This window comes from Vipera ursinii (assembly GCF_947247035.1).
Source record: "Vipera ursinii genome assembly, chromosome: 2".
In the NCBI taxonomy this organism is placed as follows: Eukaryota; Metazoa; Chordata; class Lepidosauria; order Squamata; family Viperidae; genus Vipera; species Vipera ursinii.
Genome location: NC_139513.1, coordinates 260853091 through 260880188, shown reverse-complemented (window position 1 = coordinate 260880188; position 27098 = coordinate 260853091). Strand labels below are relative to the sequence as shown.

Sequence of the window (27098 nt, the reverse complement as noted above, 5' to 3'; positions counted from 1 at the left end):
CCCTCTGTGTATGGGCCGTCCTTTGCTTCCCTGCCCAATCAAGAGTCTGATGAAAATATAATTAAATCGCTGATGGCATTCTTTCTGGAAACTTTCCATTGAAAGTCATGCTTAGAGAAGAAAAAACTTAAATTGGTTCGCTCTGAAAGTAGTTCCTTCGATATTTCTTTCAAAAGCCCATAGGGAGTTGCAGTTTTGCTTTTTCCAGGTATTCCTGCCAATGAAAAACACAGCGGTAATTGCAGGAATTCTGGGAATGCTATCTGTTTTATCAGATGGAGAATGCTTCAAGGATCCTCTGGCATGCTTTGTCACCCAATTCTGTAGCAGTTGGTGCAGAGAACTGATGTAATTGTACTTCATGAAGCACAGTGGCTCACGAGGTTAGAACACTGGGCTGCAGATTGACAGGCTCAGGGTAAGTTCCCGTCACACACTCCAGCTTCTACCGACCCAGCAGTTTGAAAGTGGGCGACTGAATAGATTAATGGGTGCCACTTCGGTGGGCAACTTTATGGGGACACAAAGGGAGCCCCCAACTGGACATCCCATGGGCAACAGTGATATCACTGGCAAATCTTTTCACCACAGAAGCATTTCAGTGCTTCCGATACTGGGGGAAAATCCTTCGTATGTTCATATTCCAGTCTTCCTTTCTCAGTGTCTGAAAAGTTAGCAGTGGCAGGTGATTACCGTATGCCTATTTTAATTTATTTAGTCACATTCAAAGAGCCAGTTTGATCTACTGCTCCCAACCTTTTCTATACCCCACACCCCTAGAATGCTTCTGATATATTCTCACACCCCTTACAAAAGTTTGAAATAATTATGCATATATACTATAATTTTGAAAAGTTTTCACACCCCCTGGAATATCTTCCTGCACCCCCAGGGGGTGCAAGCACCCCCAGTTGGGAACCCCTGACCTAGTGATTAAGACACTAGGCTAGAAACCAGGAGACTGTGAGCTATAATCCTGTTTTAGGCATGAAACTCAGCTGGATGAGTTTGGGCCAGTCACCCTCAGTCCTAGTCACTTCACATAATTATTGTTGTGAGGAAAATAGGAGGGATTTTTATATATGTCCACCACCTTCAATTATTTATAACTATTTATAAAAATAGTAAAAGTGGGATATATATAATAGTAAATGGGTGTCTGAAATTCAGTTATAGGCAGTCCTCTAGTTACAACCATAATTTGGATCAGAATTTCTTAAGCAAGGCAGTTAAGTAAATTGTGCTCAATTTTGTGACCTTTTTTGCCATGCTGTTAAGCAAATCATTGCCATTATTAAGTGAATCATGTTGTTCTGTGGCTTCTCCCATTGACTTTGCTTGTCAGAAGCCAAGAGGGAAGGTCACATATGGCGATCAAATGACATTAGGATACTGTAACTGCCATAAATACATGTTAGTTGCTTAGTGCCCAAATTTTCATGGTGATGCTCTGATAGTTGTAAGCACAAGAACCAGTCATAAGTCACTTTTTTCAGTTCAGTTGTAACTTTGAACAGTTGTTAAATGAATGGTTGTAAGTCAAGGACTACTTGTACTGTATAACATTTTGCCTTGCTTGGGTTACACAACCTTTCCAATGTTCTCTTCCATAAAAGTAGGGAGCTTTTTAAATATAGTTATCTGAAGGTTTTAGATCTCATTGTATATGGGTCTGAAAAGCTACACTGTAATGTGTGTGATGTCATTTACGTAATTGTACTGCCTTGCTGAATTAGGAATTTAAAAAATAGCAACCAGTTTGCTGGTTCTGAGAAGTAATTTATTGTTTGCTGGGTGTTAGTATTAAAATATGCTTGATATGCTGTCTCCAACAATAGATTATTAGAAATTAGAGGGGTACAAATAGGAGAAAACCACAGAGAAAGCTCCTGATTGTCCCATTCAGCATATAAAATGTAGTAGAGGCTACCTTTTCATTCAATTTATGTTTATCTTTTGCCTTGATTTATAAACGTAAGATACGTTCTATATTCCTAGTTATTGTAGATTGAATGCTTCTTTCTCTTGACTTGGGGCCCTGAACACAACCTAATTACACCCTATTCAAGGAGCAGAGAGACAGTTTAATTATATCCTGTTTTGGAAGGGAACAGAGAGACACTTAATACTTTTTCAACTGATTCTGTGTTTGTGTGCATGCAAATGTGTGTGCAAAATATCTAACATAGCAGTTACTGAATGTTGTTTACATAAAATCAAGGTAAAATAGAAAATGTTTCAGAAATTGTAATATGTGGGAATGACTTTGGGAGACCGAGTGAAGATAGGCTCCCTGGGGAATGGTAAGGTAAGTGGGAGCATAGCATATAGCTGCTTAATGAGCAAAACAAGAGGCTCAGAGAGGACCTTCCTTAAGTTATCAGGCTGTGAAGATGATGGTAGGAGAACTTGCCATGCCTCTGTCGGAGCCTGAATCTGCAGAGGAAAATGAGCTGGAACGGGACCCTATGCAGGGCAAAGGAAAGTGTGGCTTCAGAGGAATGTGGGAAAGAGCAGGCCAAGGCAGGCCAGGGCCCTTCAGGATTGGGACAGGATGAACAGGAGAGACAGAGTTCAGGCGATGAGCAAGAGCCACCCCCACCTGATCCTACAGCACGGAGGGTGGAGAGAAGGAGGGAACAATGCAGGCAGGCTCAATTACTTGGGAGGAGAGCATCCCGCCCCTCTCCACAAGCCACACCTGGAGACTGAGATTTAAGGAGACGCTGTGGGGAGGGGCATTTGTTGGGAACAAACGCTGATTCCTTGGAGTTTTGTCTGTTGTTGCTGATCTCTTGTTCTGTGACTTCTGCTTGGAAACCTGGAACTCTGACTATTGGACTGACTGACAATGTTACTTAAATGTTTAAAGACCTCGGACTATATTTTATATTCTCTTTTGAAACTGCTCAGACAAGCTTGTATTCACACAGACTCATTAGGTTTATGATGTATGTTTTATTCCTTGTTATCTCTGTGGCCTTGAGTAAATTCCTCTTCTAATCAGACTGTATGTGAAACTACTTGCAGCCAGAGTTAGCTGAAGGTGTGTGTGTGTGTTTTCTTTCATTGGAGGCTTGCCAGAAACGGAGCATTTGGGGAAAATTTGGAGCAATTAAAGGACTGTTTGAATTGCCAACTGACTGCATTGCCTCTGTGCTGTGCAGAACTGTACAATCAGACTTCCAAGATTCTATTAATGTATCTTTACAATAAAGTAGAATTAGCCTATCGGTCGATGTTTCCTAACTGGTCTCTTTGGTGAGGCTGAAAGAAACTGAATTGAGTATTGGTTCTTTAGGGAAGACTGCACATCCTGAGAGACATATTATTAGTAATTGGGCCCAATAATGTACAACAGACCTCTCCAACTTGATTGTATCCTAATGTGTTATACCAGTTCATCATTGAACTTTTGTCAGTCTGGTACCATCAAGGATCACTGATCATGCCATCAAATTTTTTTGATAAAATAGCAGTTTTCAGAATAAATATTTTTTTTCACAAACACTTGAAACCATTTTGACAAATCTTTCCTCAAGAATCCCTCAGATCCAAAATAAAAAAGGATAAAAAAATATTTCACTTTCTTCTCTATTATCATCACTGTTTTGATGGCCAACCTCCAAACCCAGAAATAGAAAGGAAAATATGTGCAGTTTCAGGCTGGATTAAATTTGCCCAATCCTGAATTATATCTTTCTTCATCCCCAGACAACATAGTATCTATACCAGGGGTGTCAAACTGCCGGCCCGCGAGCCAGATGCGTCATGCCAAAACTGCCCCCACCCCATTGCAGGGAACGGGAATAAAAGTTGCAATACATTGTGACACGTCACGTGACGTTGCAAGTTTGACAGCCCTGATCTATATCAGTTGGGAAAGTTGGATCTGTATTTAGATCTGTAGAGCGCCAGTTGAGGGAAAGTTTCTTTACGATAAATAAACAGATTTCTCTTTCAGCTTTGCTTGTGTGGAGCCAAATTGAGAAGAATACTCTTAATCAAGACAGCTAGTGGGAAGATTGAAATTACAAAGCAGTATTCATCAGACTCGGTCTCTCAGCTATTTATCAGAATCTCTCTTCTTACATCTTTATATTTGTAACTGATTTTATATCTAATTAGGTAGTGATACAAATTTGTTTCAGGAAGAAAGAAATATTTGCCAAATGCTTCAAAATGACTGAGTGTGTTATGATACTTTTAAAAAAGTTATCAGAGAAATGCAGTGCAAATATATGCTGTATAAATATTTCAAATAATCATATTTAATAATGTTAAATAATGAAAATCAATGAAGTATAATTATTTAAATGTCATGTTCAAAGGAATTCAACTTTTTGTTTTCACATTATACTACTTGAAAATCTCTTAAGAGGTGGTGATTCAGTAAAAGGCACACCTCTTACATTATTTAAATGCTGATTTGTTGAAGGGAACCATATAGCAGCAAAAAGATAAACGAAGGCTTGAAACAGTTCTCTTTTTCATGATCTGAGTTGGCTTTTTTTTACAGGAAATTATGAATAGTCTAACAATTTAACCTTAAATAAATCACTATGGTGAATGGTTTGTTTTACATTGTTACATATATACAACTTATATATTTCTAATCATTGCATATGCAGACCCTTGTATACATGCAGTTGTATGCATGCCAATAATTTAATTAGCTATGACATCTGTTTTTCTTCTTGTACCTGATCCTGCAATCCAGCTGAGATGATTATGTGTGAATCTACCATCCCCTGCATGTGTTCTTCAGTGACTTTGGGGATCATAATATTCTTTCTGCTTTATAATGGGATTCAGTTATTCATATTTTAATCATATTGTGTAACTAGCAAATCAATCAATACCAATTAGATAACTGATACATCAAATCATAATTCAGTTTGATGGCATATAACTTATGTTTCCTGCAAGCAATTTTTAAGCAATCCTCTAATGAAAACAAATATAAAATCTTTTTTGTTCTTAATATCAGAGTTCAAGTGGAAGTATGTCAAGCAATTAGATCAACCAAATGGATCTTGATAACTTGATTTTCAGTGAGTCTGTGTATTATGAAATTAATTTGAAAAGAAGGAACAGTCAGTCACTTAAACTATGCACACACACACACACAATTTTGTTGCCAGTGCTTTCATGCCATAGCTTTCTTTCTTGGGAACAGAACATAACATCTTGGCTCTATTCACCGAACAACATACCTCTTCTCTCCTTGGTAATATATATAGCCTTCAGCCATAAGGGACAATTCTGTGAAATTCACTTGACAGTAGTGAAAAGGGATGGTGGCTATAATAATCTGATAAATGTTCTGGAAAGCATGCTCATTCAGATGGAAGGATCTTTCTTGCTGTTAAATACTGCTGCAGTTTGGCTTCAGGCTGCTTTAGCATCTGTGGGTTAGTACTGTTCATTCATCCTGATGTTCTGTAAAAAAGGGATATGGGCTAAGGTCTCTGTCATTTAGATGCAGGGATTCCTGGGCCTTGTCATTTATAGATTATATGGTTCTTAGCACAGTGGCCAAAAAAGCTGTGATTTATAGATTTATTTTGAGTTACTAGAATCAGCGGAACCATCATAGCTGGACATACTTAAAATTAAAGAAATTTGAAGTCACAAATTAGTTCTGAGTAACAAAGATGAAAGAATATTAGACCTTCTGACTAATGCCCCACCATCAGTAATGCTTTCTTTCCATTGTGGCAATATAATTAAAAGTAAAAGGAGTGAAATTTCTATCGCTGCTTTAGAACAACCAAAATTCAGAAATCCTGGCTGAATTAGCTACTTGGAGATTGAGCAATAAATTCTAATTTATGTTTACCCAGTTCTGATTTAAAGGCTTCAGTCAGTAGGTCAGATAGTCATAAGACATGGTTAGGAATTTTTTTTCCTCCCATTACAAGTTATTTTCTGTTATTAAATTGGGTTTTTCCTATTTTAAACTGTTGTCTGCCCTGAAAACCTTATGACACGAAATAGGGATACACTCTAGATAGTTAACCATATTTTCTAGCTTTAATATTATGGAAATGATAAAATTATGTCCTTCAGGAATGTAGTAAGAGCATGAGAGTTCATGAAGAGGAATTAGAACATTTAAGATAATTGTATGTTTTTGTGTGATTTAAACCAAGACTTCCTTTTCATAATCCAAGTTTGCAAACCACTGATATTCATTGTAAAATAGCTCTGTAGCCTTAAAATGTTGTGGTATTTCAGCAGTTCGGCCAGTGGTATTTTTCTTTTGGTTCACTTTTGGCAATAAATTAAGACTTCCTCTGAGAAAAATGTTCATTTTTATAGATTGTATCCCAGGAGATTTTATCCTTTGAGCTTGCTTCAAATGGTTTACCCGGAACGGCTTGAGACTATCCATTTTGTATCCCAAAATGTTTATTTCATGCTTGGGATCTATTTTACAGAGCAACTATTATCATCATTTTACTTTAGAATTGTTTTCAACAGTGTTTTTATTGATCATTGGTTATTTAGGTGAAATGTTTTGCAACCATTCCATATCCTGAATATGAATTTTAGATTGGTCATTTACTTTGCCGTGTACAATTGAAGCCACTTTATGGGTATGAGTCACCCAGTTTTCTATCTGGATGACTGATAGGAAAGCTCAACAAGTGCTCTCCACACTATTAATTTGTTCAATGGAAGCAGCAACCATAAGAAGAAGTAGCAAACCACAGTCACTAGGCAAATAGGAGACTGGCAGTGGATCCTTCCTTGAACAGAAAAAAAACCTCTAGCAACTGCTCCCGAATGTCATCTCTGCAGCTATGAAATCAATAGGTAAAACATAGTAGCTTGATTTTTGTCGGACGTTTTCACCAACTAATCCAATAATATTTGATGAGGCAGCCTATTTATCTTTCTTCCATTTTGGGTGGTTTTGCATGATGTTAGTTTCTTAGGTTAAAATTGACATTTTAGCAATCGAGCTTCTTAGCAACCTCTTTGTGCAGTTGATAAAGCTGCTTTTTGCACTTCCAGAACAGCTTACTAGGATTTCTCTACTTAGGAAAAGAGTCCCTAGAGGACCTCTGGTCAAGCAGAATTTCCTTTAATGATCATACATTACAGAGAACTAATTATTTCAGGGCGGATCCTTCTGCAACCATAACAACATCATCTATCACATTAGGATGTTTGCAGAATATTCTCTCTCTCTGTCTCTTGTATTTTGATAGCTGTGATGTTCCGTGTAGCTGAACCATTCAAAAGCTAAGAAAACAAATTTCAGAAATATGTTCTTTCTGCCAGTCATTGGTAAAAGCTTAATCTTGAACATTGCAAAAAATTGCTTCCAGGCTGACTTATGCAAGCTAATTAAACATTTGAACTGTTTGCTGTCCATGTCTGGGCTATGCTGCCTCTTCTGACACAGCTGAAATCTTTCACCTGCTTGTCACAGTCTGTCACAATGGGGAATAAAAGCAATTCCCAGCTGTTCAACACTGTCCAGTGAGGATTAAGCAATTACGAAGGCTACTGGCACAAAGTAAAATTAAATGGAACATTTCAGATGAAGGTATAACAATTGTTTGTTAAAATGACCCTTTTATTTTTTATATATTATTTTCATATTTTCTCAATTTAATTGATCTAAAAAAATAATTCCAGATGGTGTTTTAATATGAATAATTGTTGGTTCTGGTGGCGAGTCCCTGATAAAGAAAGCTGCTTTGAATCTAGTTTGCTTTTACATGGTTTTTATTTTCTGGTGGCTAATTATGACTTTCTATTGCATTACATCTGATTATTCTTTTCATTTAAATTTTAGAATTTAAACAGTTCTTCATATAAAATGTAAAGTGAGAAAGTGACAAAAGATGTTTCAAATTGCATATCTCTCAAATACTGTAATTTTCTTGATGGGCAGAATTGATTGTGATTGCCATTTGACAGCTGGTGCAATTGGATTGTGATGTATGAAATGGCCCCAAGTAATTAAAACTTTAAAATTAGGAATTTGCAAAATCTCATTTAATATTTTAAATACAGTTGACTTACATTTTGAGTAAAGTAGCTGTTTCAATATTTTATTGAAAATTATACACCTTTAAAATTAGAAGCATTGGCTGTATTGAACGGAACCAGTTATGGGCAATATGGATCACAAATTCAACATTAACTTCCATAATTCTTGATGTTTCTGTCATCATTAGGTTTCGTCATAGTCCTAACTGCTTTTATTTAAGAGATTGGATCATCCACAGCTGGATTAGGAAGTGCCTTAAGTTTGGTGCACAGGACAAAGCTTTGTATACTCTACAAAACAAGGTTTTTAAATTTTATTATACTTTATTTTATATGTAAAAAAAGAAAAGTAACAAAACAGAGAAAAACAAATGTCTTTATAAAATCATACTTTGCTCATGTACTTATCAAAACTAATGTTACACAATTAAATTACTAATTTTTTATACCAGTCTTAGCATGCATAAAAAATGAAAAAGGAAAAAAGGGAAATGTTTATATACATTATGTGCAGTCCAGAATTTGGGATTTGCAGTCCTCGTATTGGGATTCCTGGTGATAAAAATTCTGGTCCAAGCGGAGCAAAAAGTAAGTTCTTCAGACCATTAAATAATAGATGAGAGAATGGATGTCCTTGTAATGTAACTTTTTACAACCATGAATGCATATGGTTTCTATTTCCATTTTCCACTTGATTCTTTCCAAACCAGTAATATTTAATTCAAAAGACCCAGAATACCTACAAAAGAAAATAATTTCTTTAGAACAGTATTAATATATAAAACAACCTAAATAGTTGAATAGAAGTGACCCCCAGCATAGGGCCACATCAGGTGAGCATCATATCACTTATTATATTATATCACATCTTATTATATTAAGTACCACATCTACAAAAATGAGCTGTACACATCTAGTTCTTTCTTTTGATTTCTTTTTGAAAATATATGCAAGTGTCCAATTGATACGAAATAATCATTTTTTATTTAAATATAACTTTAGAACTAGAGAAATGTGACACGTGATCTTTCACTCTCATTTGAACACTGAACACTATAATTCCTCACTTCATTTCTCTTTATCTTTTAAATATCACAATTAGTATATTTTAACAAGGATTCACAAATAGTTATTGTAGGCTATGTTTGTAGACATTAATTTTTAATATAAAACATTTAATCAGGGTGCACATTCTGTAGCACTCAAACTATATATCTGGATATCAGAAAATATTGTTATTGAAAATATTTCTAGTCTGGGCATCTTTTGCAAATAATACTTAGATTGCAACTACTCAAATAATGAAATAATGAACATATATAATTTAATCCTATTAATGGATGTGTTAATACTGTATATTCCAAACTGCATCTGGGTTCCTCAATAGAAAGATTACCTTGCTATTTTCAAATTTACAGTAAGAGTTATTTTTTTACTTGTCATGGTATCTTTTTAGAAAGGGCATCAATCAATTATGCTGAAATCGTGGACAGATACAGTTCTTCATTTTATGTCCTCTTTCTTTTCTACATATTATGGATATGATCTGGCCCATGTAAAGAAATACTATCTTGATTTCAGTAAGGGTAATTAAAAACCTGCTTATCTCTCACTAAAATCCTTCAGTGAATACCTTTAACACTTTGGCCTATATTGTGATTAATTTGTTTATTACGGGATTTAATATATAGCTTGGTTTATTTAATCAGAGTGCACCCACCACAGTAAGCATTTGAAGGGATGATTTCTATTTACGTAGTTGAGAACTGTTTGGAACAAAAGCAGAAATATCTGTCTGAGCCATTTTTTTGTGCTCCAAGAGCCACATTCCTGGAAATACTTACTTTCTTATGTTTTTGTCTGGCACTCAAGTTAAATTTTTGAGGTCTCCTGCATCAGCAGCACCAGGATACTTCAGTGTCAATGTGAAGTTAAAGGAAATGGTTCTTATTGCTAAAAGTTTTAAAAGCTTGGATGAAAAGATACAAAACATGTTCTTTCCTGGTGTGCCATAGCTTGGCAGGAAACAAAATAAAATGGCAGAAATTTGTGAATACTATCTGTCCTTGGCTTGGAATGGAAAATCCATTTATATAGTGCATGTTGGAAAATATATGTTCCTGTGGGAGTTCATGCCTGTGATTAATGAAAAATAAGAGTACTCATTTCCCTGTAAAAGTTCACTAGTAGAAAGTGGCTGGGTACATTCATGTAGCCGGATGGTTATGTACCCTAATCTCTGATGATGAAAAGAAAACATAGCATAAGGGCTGCTGGATTTATAGTTCTGCCTCTCTTCTTTATTAGCTTAATTGAAGGGAGGCGGGAAAGCTGTCATGAATTTCCTGAAGCAAGTCAATTAATGCTGCCTGAGCTGAAGTAGCATTTTTCAAACTTGGTAACTTTAAAAGATGTGTGTGCTTCAACCCCAGAATGCTGGGAGCTGAAAGATACAAAATTTAATTTTGCCTAGTTCAGGGGTCGGCAACCTTAAACACTCGAAGTGCCACTTGGACCCATTTCCCAAAAGAAAAAAAAACACTGGGAGCCGCAAAACTCGCATGCGCGCACACACAAGGAAGGGAGCTTGATTGAAGAGTTTCATTAAAAAGAAATAGAGGCTGCTGTGCATGAGTTCTCTCTCTCTCGCCCTTGCCCTCCCTCTCTCACCCTCTCTTTCTCCCTCTCCCCCCCTCTCTCCGTCTCCAATCTTCTGCTCACCTGGCAAGTTGGCTTCATGCTGTTCTCAGACAAGCTAACACACATTCTTATTGGGCTGGCTCTCCTACCCTGCTTTCTGCTGCTTCCTGCTTCCTGTGGAGATGCAGCAAAGGCAGGAGCCCCGCCCAATAAGCTTGTCAGCTTCTCAGAGAACAGCGTGAGACCACTCTCCTTTTTACACACACATACACACACAGAGAGAGAGAGAGAGAAGGGAAGCACAAGTGCCTCTGTGTCTCTCTCTGTGCAAATGGCGGAGGGCGACTGGGAGCCGCAGGAGAAGGCTGAAAGAGCCGCATGCGGCTCCAGAGCCGCGGGTCGCCAACCTATAGCCTAGTTTGAAAAACACTGATCCAAAGCCTGTGCTAGCCAATGGGTACAACAACTGTTTTCTTCAGGCACAAGCTACTCTGCAAATTCTTTCTTATGTTCCCATGTCCATCTATGAAGGTGAAAATAGAAGCAGAATGCATACTGATAGATATCTTTTTAGATTTGCTCAATCATGTCATGTATTCAAGCCACTATTCAGAATTATTAAAAGTATGGCATTAACACAACTTTGTTCTCTGCTCATTTTTTCCCCAGGTACAGTTTGGAATAATTCCAGATAGTTTTACCTTCAATTTATTGTTGGATTCTTTTATAAAAGATGATAACTATGAAAGTAAGGAACACCTATTTATTAAAAATTTATTAAACTATATATTAAATAGTTCACCCTTAATATGTATTGTGCATTTCTTTATTCCTGGACATGCCCATTTTGAGCCTATTTCTTTACAACTAATTTACTATGATTTCAGGAATAGATTTTTTTTAAAGAGAAGAGGATAACAGAAGTAAAGCGGGTGGCAAGATTAATGCAATGACTATAAATTCTTCTCATAAAAAGATATATAGGTAGCCCTCAAAATACAAACATTTGTTTAGTAACCATTCAAAGTTACAACAACGCTGAAAACGTACAACTGATCCTCGCACTTAATGACTGTTGCAGCATCCCTGCAATTACGTGATTAAAATTTGGACAACAAGCTTAGGGATATTAAATTAAAACAGAATAATAGTGGTGCAAGTCCATTTCATATGTTGAGTGTCTCCCCATCATTTTACATTTCCAGAATAATGAATTTGTCTTTTTTGAATATTACCCAAAGAATTAGATCAAACTGTGAAGTCAGAAGATATTTGAATAGGATATACTACCGTTCTGCAGTTTTAGGAATTCAGATTCCCTTTGCCAAACCAGTCTTCTTTTTTTCAGGTTGTGGGAAGACCATAATATCATATGAATAGGGAACTCAATTGAATTTTCCTCCCAGTATCTTCCAAATCTACCTTGCAGTATTTCATGCTAGCAACAGTATAATAATGAATAAATGGGACTTCTCTTGGAGAGTTGCATTATCAGTTTATAATGAATTTTGGATGTGATCTCCTGGATTGCAGTAAAGGAAAAATCAAGATGTACAGTTGCAAGAAAAAGTATGTGAACCCTTTGGGATTACGTGGAGTTTTGCATGAATTGGCCATAAAATGCGCTCTAAACGTCACGTAAGTCACAACAATAGAAAAACACAGTCTGCTTAAAATAATACTACACAAACATTAGCTGTTGTCATGTTTTAATTGAACATAAGATGGAAACATTCACAGTGCAGGGTGGAAAAAGTATGTGAACCTTTGGACTTAATAATTGGTTGACCCTTCTTTGGCAGCAATAACCTCAACCAAATGTTTCCTGTAGTTGCAGATCAGACCTGTACAACGATCTGGAGTAATTTTGGACCACTTCTCTTCACAAAACTGTTTCAGTGTAGCAATATTCTTGGGATGTCTGGTGTGAATCGCTCTCTTAAGGTCATGCCACAGCATTTCAATCGGGTTGAGGTCAGGACTCTGACTGGGCCACTCCAGAAGGCGTATTCTGTTCTGTTAAAGTCATTGTTTTGTTGAATTACTTGTATGCTTTGGGTCATTGTCCTGTTGCATCACCCATCCTCTGTGGAGCTTCAGTTGGCGGACAGATGGTCGTACGTTTTCCTGCAAAATGTCCTGATAAACTCTGGAATTCATTTTCCCATCAATGACAACAATCCGCCCAGGCCCTGAGGCAGCAAAGCAGCCCCAAACCATGATGCTCCTTCCGCCATGTTTTACAGTGGGGATGAGGTTTTGATGTTGGTGTGGTGTGCCTTTTTTTCTCCACACATAGTGTTGTGTGTTTTTCCCAAACAACTCAATTTTGGTTTCATCTGTCCACAGTATATTTTGCCAGTAGTGCTGTGGAACATACAGGTGCTCTTTTGCAAACTTCAAACGTGCTGCAATATTTTTTTTGGACAGCAATGGCTTCCTCCGTGGTGTCCTCCCATGAACTCCATTCTTGTTTAATGTTTTCCTTATTGTAGATGTGTCACGAAAAATGTTAGCATGTGCCAGAGATTTCTGTAGGTCTTTAGCTGACACTCTAGGATTCTTCTTTACCTCATTAAGCATTATGCACTGTGCTCTTGCAGTCATTTTTACAGGACGACCACGCCTAGGGAGAGTAGCAACAGTGCTAAACTTTCTCCATTTGTAGACAGTCTGTCTTACCATGGACACATGAACATCAAGGCTTTTGGAGATACTTTTGTAACCCTTTCCAGCTTCATGCAAGTCAACAATTCTTGATCGTAGGTCTTCTGAGAGCTCTTTTCTGCGAGGCATGGTTCACATCAGACAGTGCTTCTTGAGACCAGTAACCCAAAATAGGTGTGTGTTTTTAAAGGGCAGGACAGCTGTCAGCAACACATCCAATATCATCACACTGGTTGGAGTCAAGGTTGGCTCACTCCTGGCTCCAATTAGCTCTTGGAGAAGTCATTAGGCTAGGGGTTCACATATTTTTTCCACCCTGCACTGTGAATGTTTCCATCTTATGTTCAATTAAAACATGACAACAGCTAATGTTTGTGTAGTATTATTTTAAGCAGACTGTGTTTTTCTATTGTTGTGACTTACATGACGTTTAGAGCGCATTTTATGGCCAATTCATTCAAAACTCCACGTAATCCCAAAGGGTTCACATACTTTTTCTTGCAACTGTATCCCCAGGAATGAAGCTGAACAGGAGGAATATTTAAAATTTCAAAATCAGATGATAATGATAGTTTAGGTAAAAAAAAGCCAAGATATTTCCCCTTAATTTATAAATCTCATAAATGGCATTAACATAGTGTTTAATTTGAATATTAGAAGTATTAATATGGGAATCCAGTCAAGTACATATATCAAGCTTGAAATGATGTTAATTTTTACAGTGCTTATTTTTTCCCATGATGTCACTGGGATTTTTAATTACCTGTTTATGTCATATTAATCTGAAATAAACAGTTCGATATATTCATTTCTATAAATACATTGGTGGGATAATTATTGTAATATAGTTTAAGCAACATCTTAATGCTCATTTTTATTATTTTTAGATGCTATGGCTGTAGTGACTGAGATAATGATACAAGAAGATTTTACTAAGGTGTCCACCCAACTTCTCTCTCTTTATACCATGTACAAATATTTGGCAACCAAATCAGAACTTACGGTAAGCTACTTGCATAATGAAATGTTTGTGGTTATGGCTAAAGGATAATATGATTCAGACGCCGCATGTCCATACTTTCAAAGTATGATTTTAAGCCAAGTTGAAGAGACTTAAGGTCCTTAGGTGTAATTTAAGTTGTAAGGCTGTGCCAGCTGGTATATGGCCCTTGATTGACCCCATGGTTACTCTTCCTTTCTCCCCAAACATCTCTTTTTCTTCATAGTCTTGATTTAAAAAACTGAAGTATATCATGGATATAATATTCACTTTTACAGTTATCTTTCTTCCTAAACTCAGTGAAACTCAGTTTGTATCTGAGATTTTTAAGAAGTCATATATTTACATCCACAAGTGAAGGAAGTTGCTGTTTTGTGCCTGTCACTGTTTTCATATTGCTGTTTGCTTTCTCTGTGTGAGAGAGGATATATGTCTGGCAAGAAAGGAAAAGAAAAGCTTTCAAGTTGTAGTTAGTTCCTCATTACATTATGGACATGCCATAAGTTGTCTTAGCAACCGTATAGAAGCACTTGGACATGAGTTCATCCATGATTTCTTTTTTGAACTTTAGAGCAGGGTTGTCCAACTTTGGCAACTTTAAGGCTATGGACTTCACCTCCCAGAATTCTCCAGCCAGCCATGCTGACTGAGGAATTCTGGGAGTTGAAGTTGATAAGTCTTAAAGTTGCCAAGGTTGGATACCCCTGCTTTAGAATCTAGTTTACAGCCCTGAAGGTTACCTACCCAAATATTAAGGAGGTCCAAGCCTGTTTAGAGTGTGGCAAGCCCTAAACAAAATCCCTTCCACTTGCTGAAGCACATATAGATAGAAAAGATATTTTGTTCAATAAAGCAGAGAATTGGCAGAGTGTATAATCCTGTTCTGCTTTCACATTTTTCAAGTAATATTTCCTGTTTACAGTGGGAAGAAGAGAAAAATCTTGGAGCATCTCTGTTCTTAGTGGGCCTCAAGCAGACTAACACTGTAGGATTTAGTTCTCAGCTATATGGCCTTGCCCTTCTTGGTAAGTTTTAACAAATATTTAATTAAAAATATTTCTGTATTGCTCTAATGATTAGTTTGGAGTAAATGGAATTTCTTCAATTAAATACTAATATACCTTGACACAACAGAAAATTAGAACTAAATCAAGTTAAGCATAATTGGCATTCAGTCTACGTAATGCAAAATTCACCTGGCTAGTCAAAGTTGCCCTGAATATTTGAAAAAGCCCCAAAGGTATGATCTATCTTTCTGTCATCCTCTCAACCACCTTCCCACAAAATATTCAACTGAGAAAGGAGATAAATGGTAACAAGTAGGCATTATTCCTTAGTTATATATGTGGAAGTCCCTTGCTATTTTCTAACTAGAGCCCCAAAATTAAAGATTTTCTATGTAGCATTATAGATTCCTTTGCTGTATCCTCCAAGTTAACTTACTAGGAACATTACTAGGTGTTGGTTTAAAGCTGAATAGGGCCTAGAATCAACTTGAACTGGGGCCAGATTGTTCAAAGTAAGATATGTTTGAAATGTCCTCTTTGTAGCTCTCTTTGTTTTCTTAAAAGATCTCCTTGTATGTATGGGAAGTTATTTCTCTAAAATTAATTATTATTTAGTATTAGAGACCTTAACTTAACATTTAAAGAAGGGAGAATGTTCCGTCTAGGGTAGTCCCTAATCTCTTCAAATTCATTTTGTCATTTGTCTTTTGATTAAAGTTCAGCATACAATGTCAGAATTCCCTCTATTTCAATGCCTTGTACAATGGCTTTATTGGGTCCATTAAAAATCCCTTGCCCTCCCCTATGAATAGCTGTTAATTGGCATACTACCTTAAGGTGAGAGAGAGGCTTTATCAAAAAGTGTTAGACAGTTGCCCTTTTACATGCATTGGTTTCTCAGCTGTAATAAGAGTGAATGATGTATCAGAATTAGAGGCTGATCCTGATTTTACCTGATGGTACAGTTTAAAAAGTGGCGGATTCTGCTGCAGTAGAGATCAAAATTGTAAACCAATTAGCACATTTTTTCCCCATTTCAGCTATCCTTTTAAAAAATCTGTCTTTGATTAGCATTTTCAAATCTTTAAAATACATCCCTGAACAATTTAAAAAGGAATTGGCTTTAGCAAATCACTTTACTTCGGTAGACAAAAGATTCACCTGAACATTCTGAAGGTGAAAAGCTATTTTTTGTTGTGCTACCGGGATGTGCATTTTGCAGTTATGCCAGATCTAATGGAATATACCTGTATAAAGAATAAAAGATGCTCATTCATTTATGATGCTGTCCATCTCACTATCAAACAGCATTCTCACTCTAGAGATCAGGCTGGTCTGGGACCCCACATGCATGAAGGGACCCCTTTCTTAGTTATATTAGTTATATTGGTGATCTGGTTTATAATATTTTGTGTATTTTAATTTTTCTAATGTTTTTACTTTATTTTAAATCTGTTCACCACCCAGAGTCACTAGTTGAGATGGGCAACTAAATCAATCAATCAAATAAATAAAAATACAGAACTTAATCTCAACCAGGCCAAGAAATACTTACTGAAACCAGACACTCTTTTCCTAGAAGAACTATACAGATATTGTTTCAATGTTGTTTAAAGGCCCTTTTTTGTGAATTGCAGAGGACTATAAAAGCAAAAGGAGGCATTGAAAAGCATTCTGAAAGCCAAAGTCTGATGGATTTCTTAATATTACTTTGGGAATTCTGTACAGCAGGGGTCCCCAACTCCCGGGCTGCTGACTAGTACTGGTCCACAGCCGATTGGGAACCAGGGTGCACAAGCAGCACGTGAGAGCACAAAGCTTCATTTGTGCATGTCCTGAATCTAGGTTGTGCACGAAAGATCCCCTCCAACTACCCCCCTGCCACTGCTGCCACCACCACTGCTGCCAGCCTGTGGAGCTAGAAAGGTTTGCAACCGCTGATGTGCAGTATAGTATCTGCTTTCTACTTTGAATCTAACTGTAATAATAGAGGAGATTTTGTTGTTATGGCCTACATAGAAGAAGGTGTTAAACTATTCCTCTCCATATCCTACAGTCTCATTTAAAATTTTCTGGCAACCCATTAGAACTCCTTGACCATTTTTAAAGAAAATGCTGACATAGTTTCTAGTGTCATATTCATCACCACATCTCTTTGGCCACAAGGGTTAGCTGTGTTTTCTCGTTTAAGCAATGGAGTAAAAAGCTGTTAAATCACAGGTAAAGTGGAGCTGCAGAAAGGATTGCGAGCTGTTTACCACCTAATGCCACTCATGTGGACCCCGGGATATCTGAACAGAGCCTTGAAAGTAATGGAGGATGTGGCTCTGCTTCCTGAAGATGTGAAGCTTTGCCAGGAAGCAGTAAGTGAAAACTCATTTAAGCAGATGTGACCTGGTATACTTGTGACTCAGCAGCAGGGTTGCTACTATTCTCGGCACTGTTTTATATAGCTTGAAAATATATTGAAGTATTTCTTGAATAGGACTGTATCAACTGGCGTGGGAGACTAAGATTGTCATACAGCCTTGGAGATGGTTGGTGGGTTGAAGGTGCTCCCTCTGCTTTTTCATCTTTTTAATTGTTCTTTTAAACTCTGTTTTAATTCTGTTTGTTAATTGTTTTTAACTATGGCTTTTATATGATTTTACCATTCCATTCGTAAATCATCAGAGTCATGTAAGAATGATGGGTGGTATAGAAAATTGATTGATTAATAAATAAATAACTCTTCACCTTGGGGGGGGGAAATTCCAGAAAGCCCAGAAAAATGCTTTCTTCACCCTTACCTCATAGCTGATTCTGCTTCTGACAGTTATTGATAATGCAGCTGATCTTTCCTATTCCTTGATTCTAGTAACTTTTCATGCAGTGCTGATGAATATCAGTTTCTGGAACACACATTCAAAAACTCATAATACAGAGTCACTCATATTTCCATTCAGACAGGCTTTTTGTTTACTTGTTATCAAAGAAAGGGTATAGGTGCATGATTCTGTCGAAAATCATAGACAACCTGATAGCCCTTTCTTTCCAAAACAGGAATTCAGATAGAAATTATATAACATAATACATTGTAATCTCTTCTTGTAATTGTTACAAATATTCAAACTATTATCAGCAAAGAGCATCTGTGATTTAATTTGGAGTCAATAATAAAATCAATAGTAATTTCACAAGGGCCTTGTCTGCTTTATCAAAAATCGGTCCTCAACCAACATACAAACATGGAAGAAAAAAAAACTATTTTGGTCTTTAGTTTGTTATGCATTGTCATTTTATATTTTCAGTTTACAGTACATGCTTTCCATAAAGTTAAGCTCTTTTCTGCAGTTAAAACCAAGAGATTTGGTAAAAACAAAACCAAAAAAATTTAAGGTACTGCATCCTATTTTCAATCCACCCTGTGTCGGGCCTGGCAAGCCCGACATACGGAGGGGCCGCGGAGCGGCCTGCCCGGGCCCGAAGATCACCGCCGGCGGCCGCGAGGCATCGGTGGCCACGAGGCATCGGTGGCCCGGCCTAAAGGTGCGTCTACAGAGTGGAGGGAGCGGTGTTACATGGAGGACAGCAGTGAAGAGTGGAGCTACTCCACCGCTCCGGGCGGCCGTACTATGGAGGTACTCAGAGAGCGGTTCGGGGAGGTGAGGGGCCGGGAGCCTGAGTTTTGGACTGTTCCAGGAGAGTCAGACCAGGGGCAGTGGTCCCTCCCAAGGGCCCCTGCCCGGCGGTCTAGTCCGCCCCGCTTCCGGGGCAATGGTAGTGGCCGTGACGGCGTGTCTTCAAGGAGAGGCCGCGGTCTGGGCGGCCGACTTATACGGCGACCATGCCCGTGAGCTCGGGGACCTTGGTCTTTTCCTGGAGGCTCTACGGGCCCGTTTTGAAGATATCTCACGGGTGCTCCGCGCCGAGGCCGAAGTGTTGGATCTGCGCCAGCAAGGAAGACCAGCGGTGCGATATGTTGGGGAGTTCCGGAAAGTGGCCGGGAGGTTACGGTCATGGCCTGAACGCCTTCTTGTGCACCACTTCAAGGCAGGACTGGACAGTGCCCTGCGACGAGCTTGTGTGGTAAGGGGGGTGCCGGCCCGTCTGCAGGACTGGTACCGGGTGGCTGTTGAGTTGGACATTGGCTTGCAGGATATTCGAGGACGACCTGAGGGGGCAACCGGAGCCCGTAGGCCGGCCGAAAAGAAGGTGGAGGAGCGGCCTGGCTTGTCGGCGTCCAAAGCCCCCTCCGTACAGCCACCACGTTCTGGTATCAGGTGTTTCCGATGTGACCAGCCAGGTCATCGGGCGGCTGAATGCCCGCTCCCGCCAGCCCGAATGGCTCCCCCTGCGACCTCGACACGGGCTTTGTCCACTAGGAAGACTTCGGAGCGGTCCCGGACTGCTTATCAGGCAGTCGATGACGACCGGCGGGTGACTACTCCCTTGGCGACCGGACCCGTAACCACCCAGCCCACACCAACAGAGGACCTTGAGGATCTGGAGCTGGAGGAGGATCCGATGGTAAGCGCCCCGGTGTGTCCCTTCGCGTTCCCGGTGGTGTTGGTGAGCCCAGTGTCTGGGCAAAGGCGGCCAGTTAGGGCTTTGGTCGATTCTGGGAGCACCCGGTGTCTTATCAACCGGAAAACAGCGGCTGCAGTGGGTATCCGGTTGCAACGCCTGGTAACCCCCCTTCGCTTCCAGCAAGTGGATGGGTCGCTCCTGGGGGGAGCCCCTATCACCCATGTTACCGAACCAGTCCGGCTGGAGTTGGGGGCCCACTGGGAGACTTTGCGTTTCATTGTGGTGCCCTCTATGACTGAAGCTGTTATCCTGGGCCTTACGTGGCTTGATAAATGGGGTCCCACAATTTGGTGGGAGGGAGGTTGTCGCCATCTCCGGGTGGGTTTGGGCCCCGAGCCCCCTCTCCACCATTCTTTCCTGGGGCCGGAGGACATAGGGTCGCGGGAGAAGGTATGCGGGGTTGCGGAGGACTCGATGGTGCAAGTGCCCCGAGTTTATTCCGACTTAATGGACGTCTTCAATGAGCGGGAGTGCGATTCGTTACCACCCCACCGGCCGACGGATTGTGCCATCGAGTTTGAACCTGGTGCCAGACTGCCTAAACCCCGTATGTACGCCATGTCCCCGAAGGAGATGCAGGAGTTACGGCGGTATATAGATAAAAACTTGGAGAGGGGGTTTATCCAACCAGCCCGTTCTCGGGTGGCGGCGCCAGTGCTCTTCCGCGAGAAGAAGGATGGGGGCTTGCGCTTGTGTGTGGACTACCGGGGGGTTAACGCGGTGTGCGTGGAGCACCTCTATCCCCTTCCTTTGATGAAGGACCTGCTGGCCCATTTGGCAACAGGCCGGGTGTTCACTAAATTGGACCTGAGAGAAGCCTACTACCGGGTGAGGGTCAAAGCAGGGGACGAGTGGAAGACTGCGTTTAATTGCCCCCTTGGTAGCTTCCAGTTCCGAGTGATGCCGTTTGGCCTACAGGGAGCTCCGGCTGTATTCATGCAATTGATCAATCAGGTCCTGCATGAGTTCCTGTATCGGGGAGTTCTGGTGTACTTAGACGACATCCTAATTTACTCGGACACATTGGAGGAGCATGTACTCCTAGTATGGCAGGTGTTGACTAGACTATTGGAAGCGCAGCTCTATGTTAAACTGTCCAAGTGTGAGTTCCATAGGGCCCAGCTGGACTACCTTGGGTATCGTATATCGGCAGCAGGAGTGGAGATGGATCCTAGAAAAGTACACGCCATTCAACAGTGGCAGCCTCCGCGAACTCGTCGACAGTTGCAAAGTTTCCTTGGCTTTGCCAACTTCTACAGACAGTTCATCCCACGTTTCGCGGCCATCGCCCTGCCGTTAACAGATCTTCTGCGCACACGACAATTAAAGACACGTCCACGCCCAGGGCTTAAGTTGGAGTGGTCCACAGCGTGCCAGCGGGCATTTGAGGAACTTAAGTCCCTCTTCGCTAAAGAGCCCGTTTTGCGACACCCCGACCCCGAACTGGCCTATGTCGTACAGGCGGACGCGAGCGATGTTGCCCTTGGGGCCGTCCTTCTTCAGCGGAGTAGTGCCGGGATCCTACAGCCGTGTGCTTACGCTTCCAAGAAACTGACTCCCACTGAACGGGCCTGGGCAGTGTGGGAGAAGGAGGCTTTTGCGGTCCGTTGGGCCTTAGAGACTTGGCGACATCTCCTGGAAGGGGCCTCCCGTCCATTTGAACTGTGGACGGACCATAAAAACCTGGAGGCCCTACAAACCCCTCGCCGCCTGTCGCCCAAGCATGTCAGGTGGGCTCTATACTTCCGTCGCTTCAGGTTTGTGCTGAAGTATGTGCCGGGGGGTCGAAACTTTCTGGCGGATGCCCTATCCCGCATGCCACAGTTTGACAGCAAGAGGGAGGAGGTGGTGCAGGCGCTTATCCCGACACTAGTGGAGGCGGGAGATGCATCAGAGAGTGCTGGACGGGTGACGGAGGAGAATTTGAACCAGACCATCCAAAGGGCCTTACAGGAGGACGCTTGGTTACGGAGTAATCCGGGACTATTGTCTATGCGGGACGATCTGGCGTGGCATGGTACACGATTGTATGTACCTGAATCTGTGCGGCCACGTGTTCTGCATGGTTGTCATGACACCAAACAGGCAGGACATTTCGGGTTTGTAAAGACCTTGCATCTGGCACGCCGTCAATTTTGGTGGCCCCGCATGAAGAGTGACATCGAGGAGTATGTGCGGCGTTGTCATGTCTGTGCTACTACAAAGCCCCAGGTCGGGAAGCCTTTGGGACTTTTGCAACAAGTAGCTGACCCGTCTCGGCCATGGCAAGATATCGCCATGGACTTCGTTGTGGACCTCCCAGAGAGCAAGGGTCACACCGTTATTTGGACAGTGGTCGACCTGTTTTCCAAACAGGCACACTTTGTTCCGTGTAAGGGGTTACCATCGGCTCGTCGACTAGCTTGGTTGTTCCTCACGCAGATATACAGACTACATGGAGTGCCGCGACGTGTAATTTCCGACAGAGGGGTGCAGTTCACGGCTCGATTTTGGAGAGACTTCCTGCGTCACATCGGCTCGTCGCAGGGTCTGAGTACGGCTTATCACCCCAGCACCAACGGGGCCGCAGAACGAGCCAACGCTGCCGTTGAACGTTATCTGCGAAGCTACGTCTCTTTTCGGCAGACGGATTGGGTAGACCTGTTAGCGCTGGCTGAGGTGGCGTACAATAACGCCGTCCATAGTAGCACTGGCTTCTCTCCTTTTCGGGTGGTCACGGGTCATGAATTCGTTCCCTTTGCTGAATGCCTTCAGGAGGAGGGGTCTTCGTGTTCACCGCAGGACTGGATGCGTCAGATCACGGCCGCCTGGGGGGCGGCAAAGGAAGCATTGGACCGGTCTGCTACGGCAGCCAAAACACAGGCGGACAAGAAACGGAAACCTTTTGCTACGCCGCGGGTGGGGGATCTAGTTTACTTGTCCACCAAGTACTTACGGTTACAGGTTCCGTGCCGTAAGCTGGGGCCCAAATACCTCGGGCCGTTCCGGGTAGTGCAGGTGGTGAACCCGGTGACGGTGCGACTGCGGTTGCCTAAATTCTTGGGTAAGATCCACCCGGTGTTCCATAGCAGTCTGCTGAAACCCGCTCCAGCAGCTACTACGGCGGCAGGGGAGGGGGGCCCCGGACCGGTTCACGCTGACCAGTACGAGGTGCAAGAGGTGTTGGACTCCAGGGTACGGAGGGGCGGTATACAGTATCTCCTTCGGTGGAAGGGGTACCCGGTGGAGGAGGCTACGTGGGTGTCACGGGAAAACGTCCATGCTCCACGTTTGGTCCGAGCATTCCATCGAGCCCATCCTAGCAGGCCGGGGGGTAGGGGACATGGGAGAATTTGCGCAGTGAATAATTCTTTAACCGTGTTCTCTACATCTGCAGGTAGACCCTTGGTAGGGGGGGCGGCATGTCGGGCCTGGCAAGCCCGACATACGGAGGGGCCGCGGAGCGGCCTGCCCGGGCCCGAAGATCACCGCCGGCGGCCGCGGAGCGCCCCGCCAGGCCCCAGAGTCAGGCGCCAGTGCCCGCATCTGCCTAGACGGCCGGGACAACGCTCGGCCTTCTCCGCGCCTCAGCAACCGCCCGCCCAACGTCCGGGGAAGCCAGAAAGCAACCTACCGGCTTCCAGGGATTCCCGGCGGCGTCTTCCTCGCTCCTCCTCCCTCGGTGGCGCCCGGAACGGAGAGCAGCGACCACGAGGCATCGGCTGCAGCCTCCCAGCCTGGGGCCCGCTTGCCAGCACATTCCACAGCGCCGCGCCGCTCTTGCCGACTCCCGGAAGTGATCAGCAAGTCGGGAGGGAGTGCGGTTGGCGTGCAAGGCCATGGAGTGGCCAGCTGACATTTGGGAGCTGGGGGGAAGGGCAAGGATGCCGTCGCAGAGCAAAAGACCAGAGGGCCAAGGAGCAACTCAAACGGCAGGACAAGGACGGGTGCCAGGAGGGTTCAAGGGGGGGTGGAGACTGCCGGCGAGTTAGGGAGGGGCTCGAGGCACAGCCCTCGTCGGACTGGAGAGACCGGAGAGATGAGGGGGAAAAGGAAAGTATGCGGAGCTCTGGGGGAAAGGAGGGTGGTTTGGGCTGGGGGGTGGCTTACCGGCTGCAATGGTGGTGGGGCGGGTGCCAAAGGGTGGATACTGTAGGGGGTGGTAGTTAAGTTAGGTGTGGGCGTGGTGGAATAATTAAGGGTGTGGTGGAGGGTGTTGCCGTTACTGGCTATTTAGCAGCGTTGATTGTGCTGTAAAATCAACGCTGACTTCATCAATCTTCGGGCTCTTGTTTATGAAGCAATAAACGTGGCTTAGAAGAACCAGCTCCCGTTCCGGTTTCATTTGTTTGGGTGAATCGTCGGACGGGCCCTGAAACCCTGTTGTTGATACTTTGTTCCTGACTTGTTTGGCTTTTAATTTTAATGTTATGTTTTCAAGATGTTAAGGAAGATGCACAAACTATGAAAATATATTCACGTATAGCACACTTTTTTATGTTACTTTACGCCACCCACTGCATTTTTATTTTTTTGCTGCAAAGGTTGATGTTCTGGCAGATATTTTGCACCTGGCACCTGAGCCAGATATTTCTCCAGAAGACCCCAAGGATTCAAAAGAAGCACCGAAGCAGACACCGCCGGAAGAAAACGAGCTGCTTCGACTGGCTGAATACCTAAGCCGTTTTAAGGTATGTGGTCTCCTTCCACCTCCTGAGGAAATAAGACATCATTCATTATTACCCCACTAGCAATACACCATGTTCTTGGTTATTGATAGGTATCGATGATGAGCTACATTCTTACTGTTTCAGCCAGGAATTTGCCTGGAGAAAATTATGTTCACTGTCATTTTCTTATTACCTGGTTGCTAGTAGTCTGTTTTTATTTTTCATACATGTGCCTTAATAAGTGAAACTCCTAATAATTAAAATAAAATGTCACTCCTAGAATTATATATCTGTCCTTTGCATCATATATCTGCTGGCAAGCTTTCCTGTAATTCTGATTTCATATCAGGTATAGAATATATATCACAGTATCATGTTTATTCTTTTTAGTTCCTCATCATCTCAGAAGGATTTAGATTTATTAGCTTCCCTCCTTCAGAGGGCTTTAGATTTATTAGCTCCCTTCCTTTGATGAGTTATTGAATGACATCTTTATGTAAGTGGTTACATAGAGCTGATAAAGCTTAAAAGTTAGAATGTTGGACTACACTTGTTAGATAAAGACCCAAGCTGAAGTTCACTGTTTGTTAGAGGATTTTAAAAAGTCATCTCAGTCTAATTTCCTCATACAGTAGTTTCTGTATTGTTTCTCTTACAGTATGTATACTGTCACCTCCTAAGAAAAAGCTAGCTATACTATACTGTACTGTAAATTTTGATTCGGGACTCCCTTTGAGGGCTCATTTGAAGTCGTCAGTAGGGTTGAGAAAGGATTATAAAATACTGGATGCTTAGTCAGTGACCTAAAATATCTGCTCCCATCTCCCTCACCTTCCGTAAGGGCCTGAAAACCTGGCTCTGCCAGTTGACTTGGGGTCCCAATGGGAGAGTGCCACGGTGGAGGTGGTAGAAGTAGTGAAACTGATTAACTGTTTCTTTCCTTTTATTCTCTCTTATTCTCTCTTATGCCAACCATGACAGGAGCTGAATTCTAAACTCCATTCCCTTGGCAAGGTGGAATCTAGGAAGCTGTTAACTCTGACTACTCAACTTGTTGAGGAGAAACTACCAGCCTCTGAAGAGGAAGACATTACAAAATACAAAGAGAAACTTGAGGAGTGGGATAAAGAGCAAACAATGCTGATTGAAAGGGAGAAAGAATTTAAAGAAAAAGCTAAGGAAATGATGGAAAGCCGGAAAAAAGCAAATGCAGCCACATGATGCTTTTGCTTAGACTTCCGTGATGCCTTAAATTGTCTTGGCAATAAGCAGAGTCTCATCCAGTCTACTACTTTATTGCAATACAGACTTGGCTGTCCACACATTAAATCTTTACACGATCCAGGCTATATGTCATCCCCGCCTCTGAAATCTATTATTATTACTGTTCTTCTGAAAGTATATATTACCTCTGTTGTGTCTGAGAACAAAAGTCTGTCATTTAATCAAATGGTTCCTTTCTAAAATGTTGGGGTGAGATAGTACATTCAGAACTTCTTTCATCGCCAGCATATACTATTTTTCATGATAGTTACTGACAAGCATTGCTGGTAGTTTAGAATTTAGAGAAAACAATAAATGTAATTTGAATGTGCACATATATTCATCCATATTCTGTTATTTCTAGATCAAAGTACAATTTCCCAGCTTTCCAGCTTGGGAGTTAAAGGGTAGTTCAGAGAATAAGAAATAATCTATTCTGCTGTGATCTGTGAATATTAATCTGGGTCAGCCCTTCTCAATCCTTGAAATAGGTCAGATTGCAACTCCTATTACTAACAAGAGAAAAAGACTGACCTGGACTCTACCTAGGAAGGCACCGTACACTTTTATAATACAACATAGTAAAAATCTCAATAAAATAAATCTTCATTTTGTTATGTCAATCTTGCCAAAGGTTAATGTTTAAATATAAAACTAAATGTGCCATCAGGAGCATATGGAAGAATGCAATAAATTTAGTTCCTGATCGCTGATTAATTGGTTTATGTTTGTTTTTAGTTGGCATTTTGTATTTTGTTTTTACATCTTTCGTTTACTGGTTTATTGTATGCCATACAGACCCTCATTGTTCAGATTGGAAAGCTATTTATATACTTTAATACAGGCAGCTCTTGGCTTTTATCCATTCATTCAGTGACCATCTGAACTTGTGACAGCCCTGAATGAGTGCTATTTTCAACTGTGGTTGGAGTTCCAGTTGTCATGGCATCCTTGTGAACACATGATCATGATTTGTGATCTTTCCTCTCAGCTTCCCATAAGCGAAAGGGAAGAAGCCAGCAGGTTGTGATCATGTGAGGTCTTTGCTTATCATCCCTCATGGTCATTTCTTAATGACAACAATAAAACCATCAGAACTTATTTATTTATTAAGTTTTTATAGCCCCCATTTCACATATACAGTGACTGAGTGGCTTATGATATGATAAAAAGTAAAAAAGTACTACAGGACGATTAAAATTAGAAGAATTAAATAAAAGTTAAAAACCAAGGCCGGGGGGGAGGGGGGAGAAGGCTGGAAGTGGGAACCTTCTTTATCAAGTCAGATTCCCC

The 27098-nt window shown here is 41.4% G+C and overlaps 1 protein-coding gene across 2 annotated transcripts in view; it reads left to right on the top strand.

Moving 5' to 3' along the window:
- MRPS27 (mitochondrial ribosomal protein S27) overlaps positions 1-26518 on the top strand; it is a 47826-nt gene extending 21308 nt beyond the window's left edge. For both annotated transcript variants that reach the window (XM_083357272.1, XM_083357271.1), the window contains 7 exons: positions 8199-8313; positions 11320-11398; positions 14205-14320; positions 15240-15342; positions 17545-17687; positions 24417-24563; positions 25524-26518. In XM_083357272.1, the coding sequence (XP_083213398.1) occupies positions 8199-8313; positions 11320-11398; positions 14205-14320; positions 15240-15342; positions 17545-17687; positions 24417-24563; positions 25524-25763 (943 nt within the window). In that variant the 3' untranslated portion in view covers positions 25764-26518. The remainder of the gene's footprint in view (positions 1-8198; positions 8314-11319; positions 11399-14204; positions 14321-15239; positions 15343-17544; positions 17688-24416; positions 24564-25523) is intronic.
- The last annotated feature ends 580 nt before the right edge of the window (positions 26519-27098 follow it).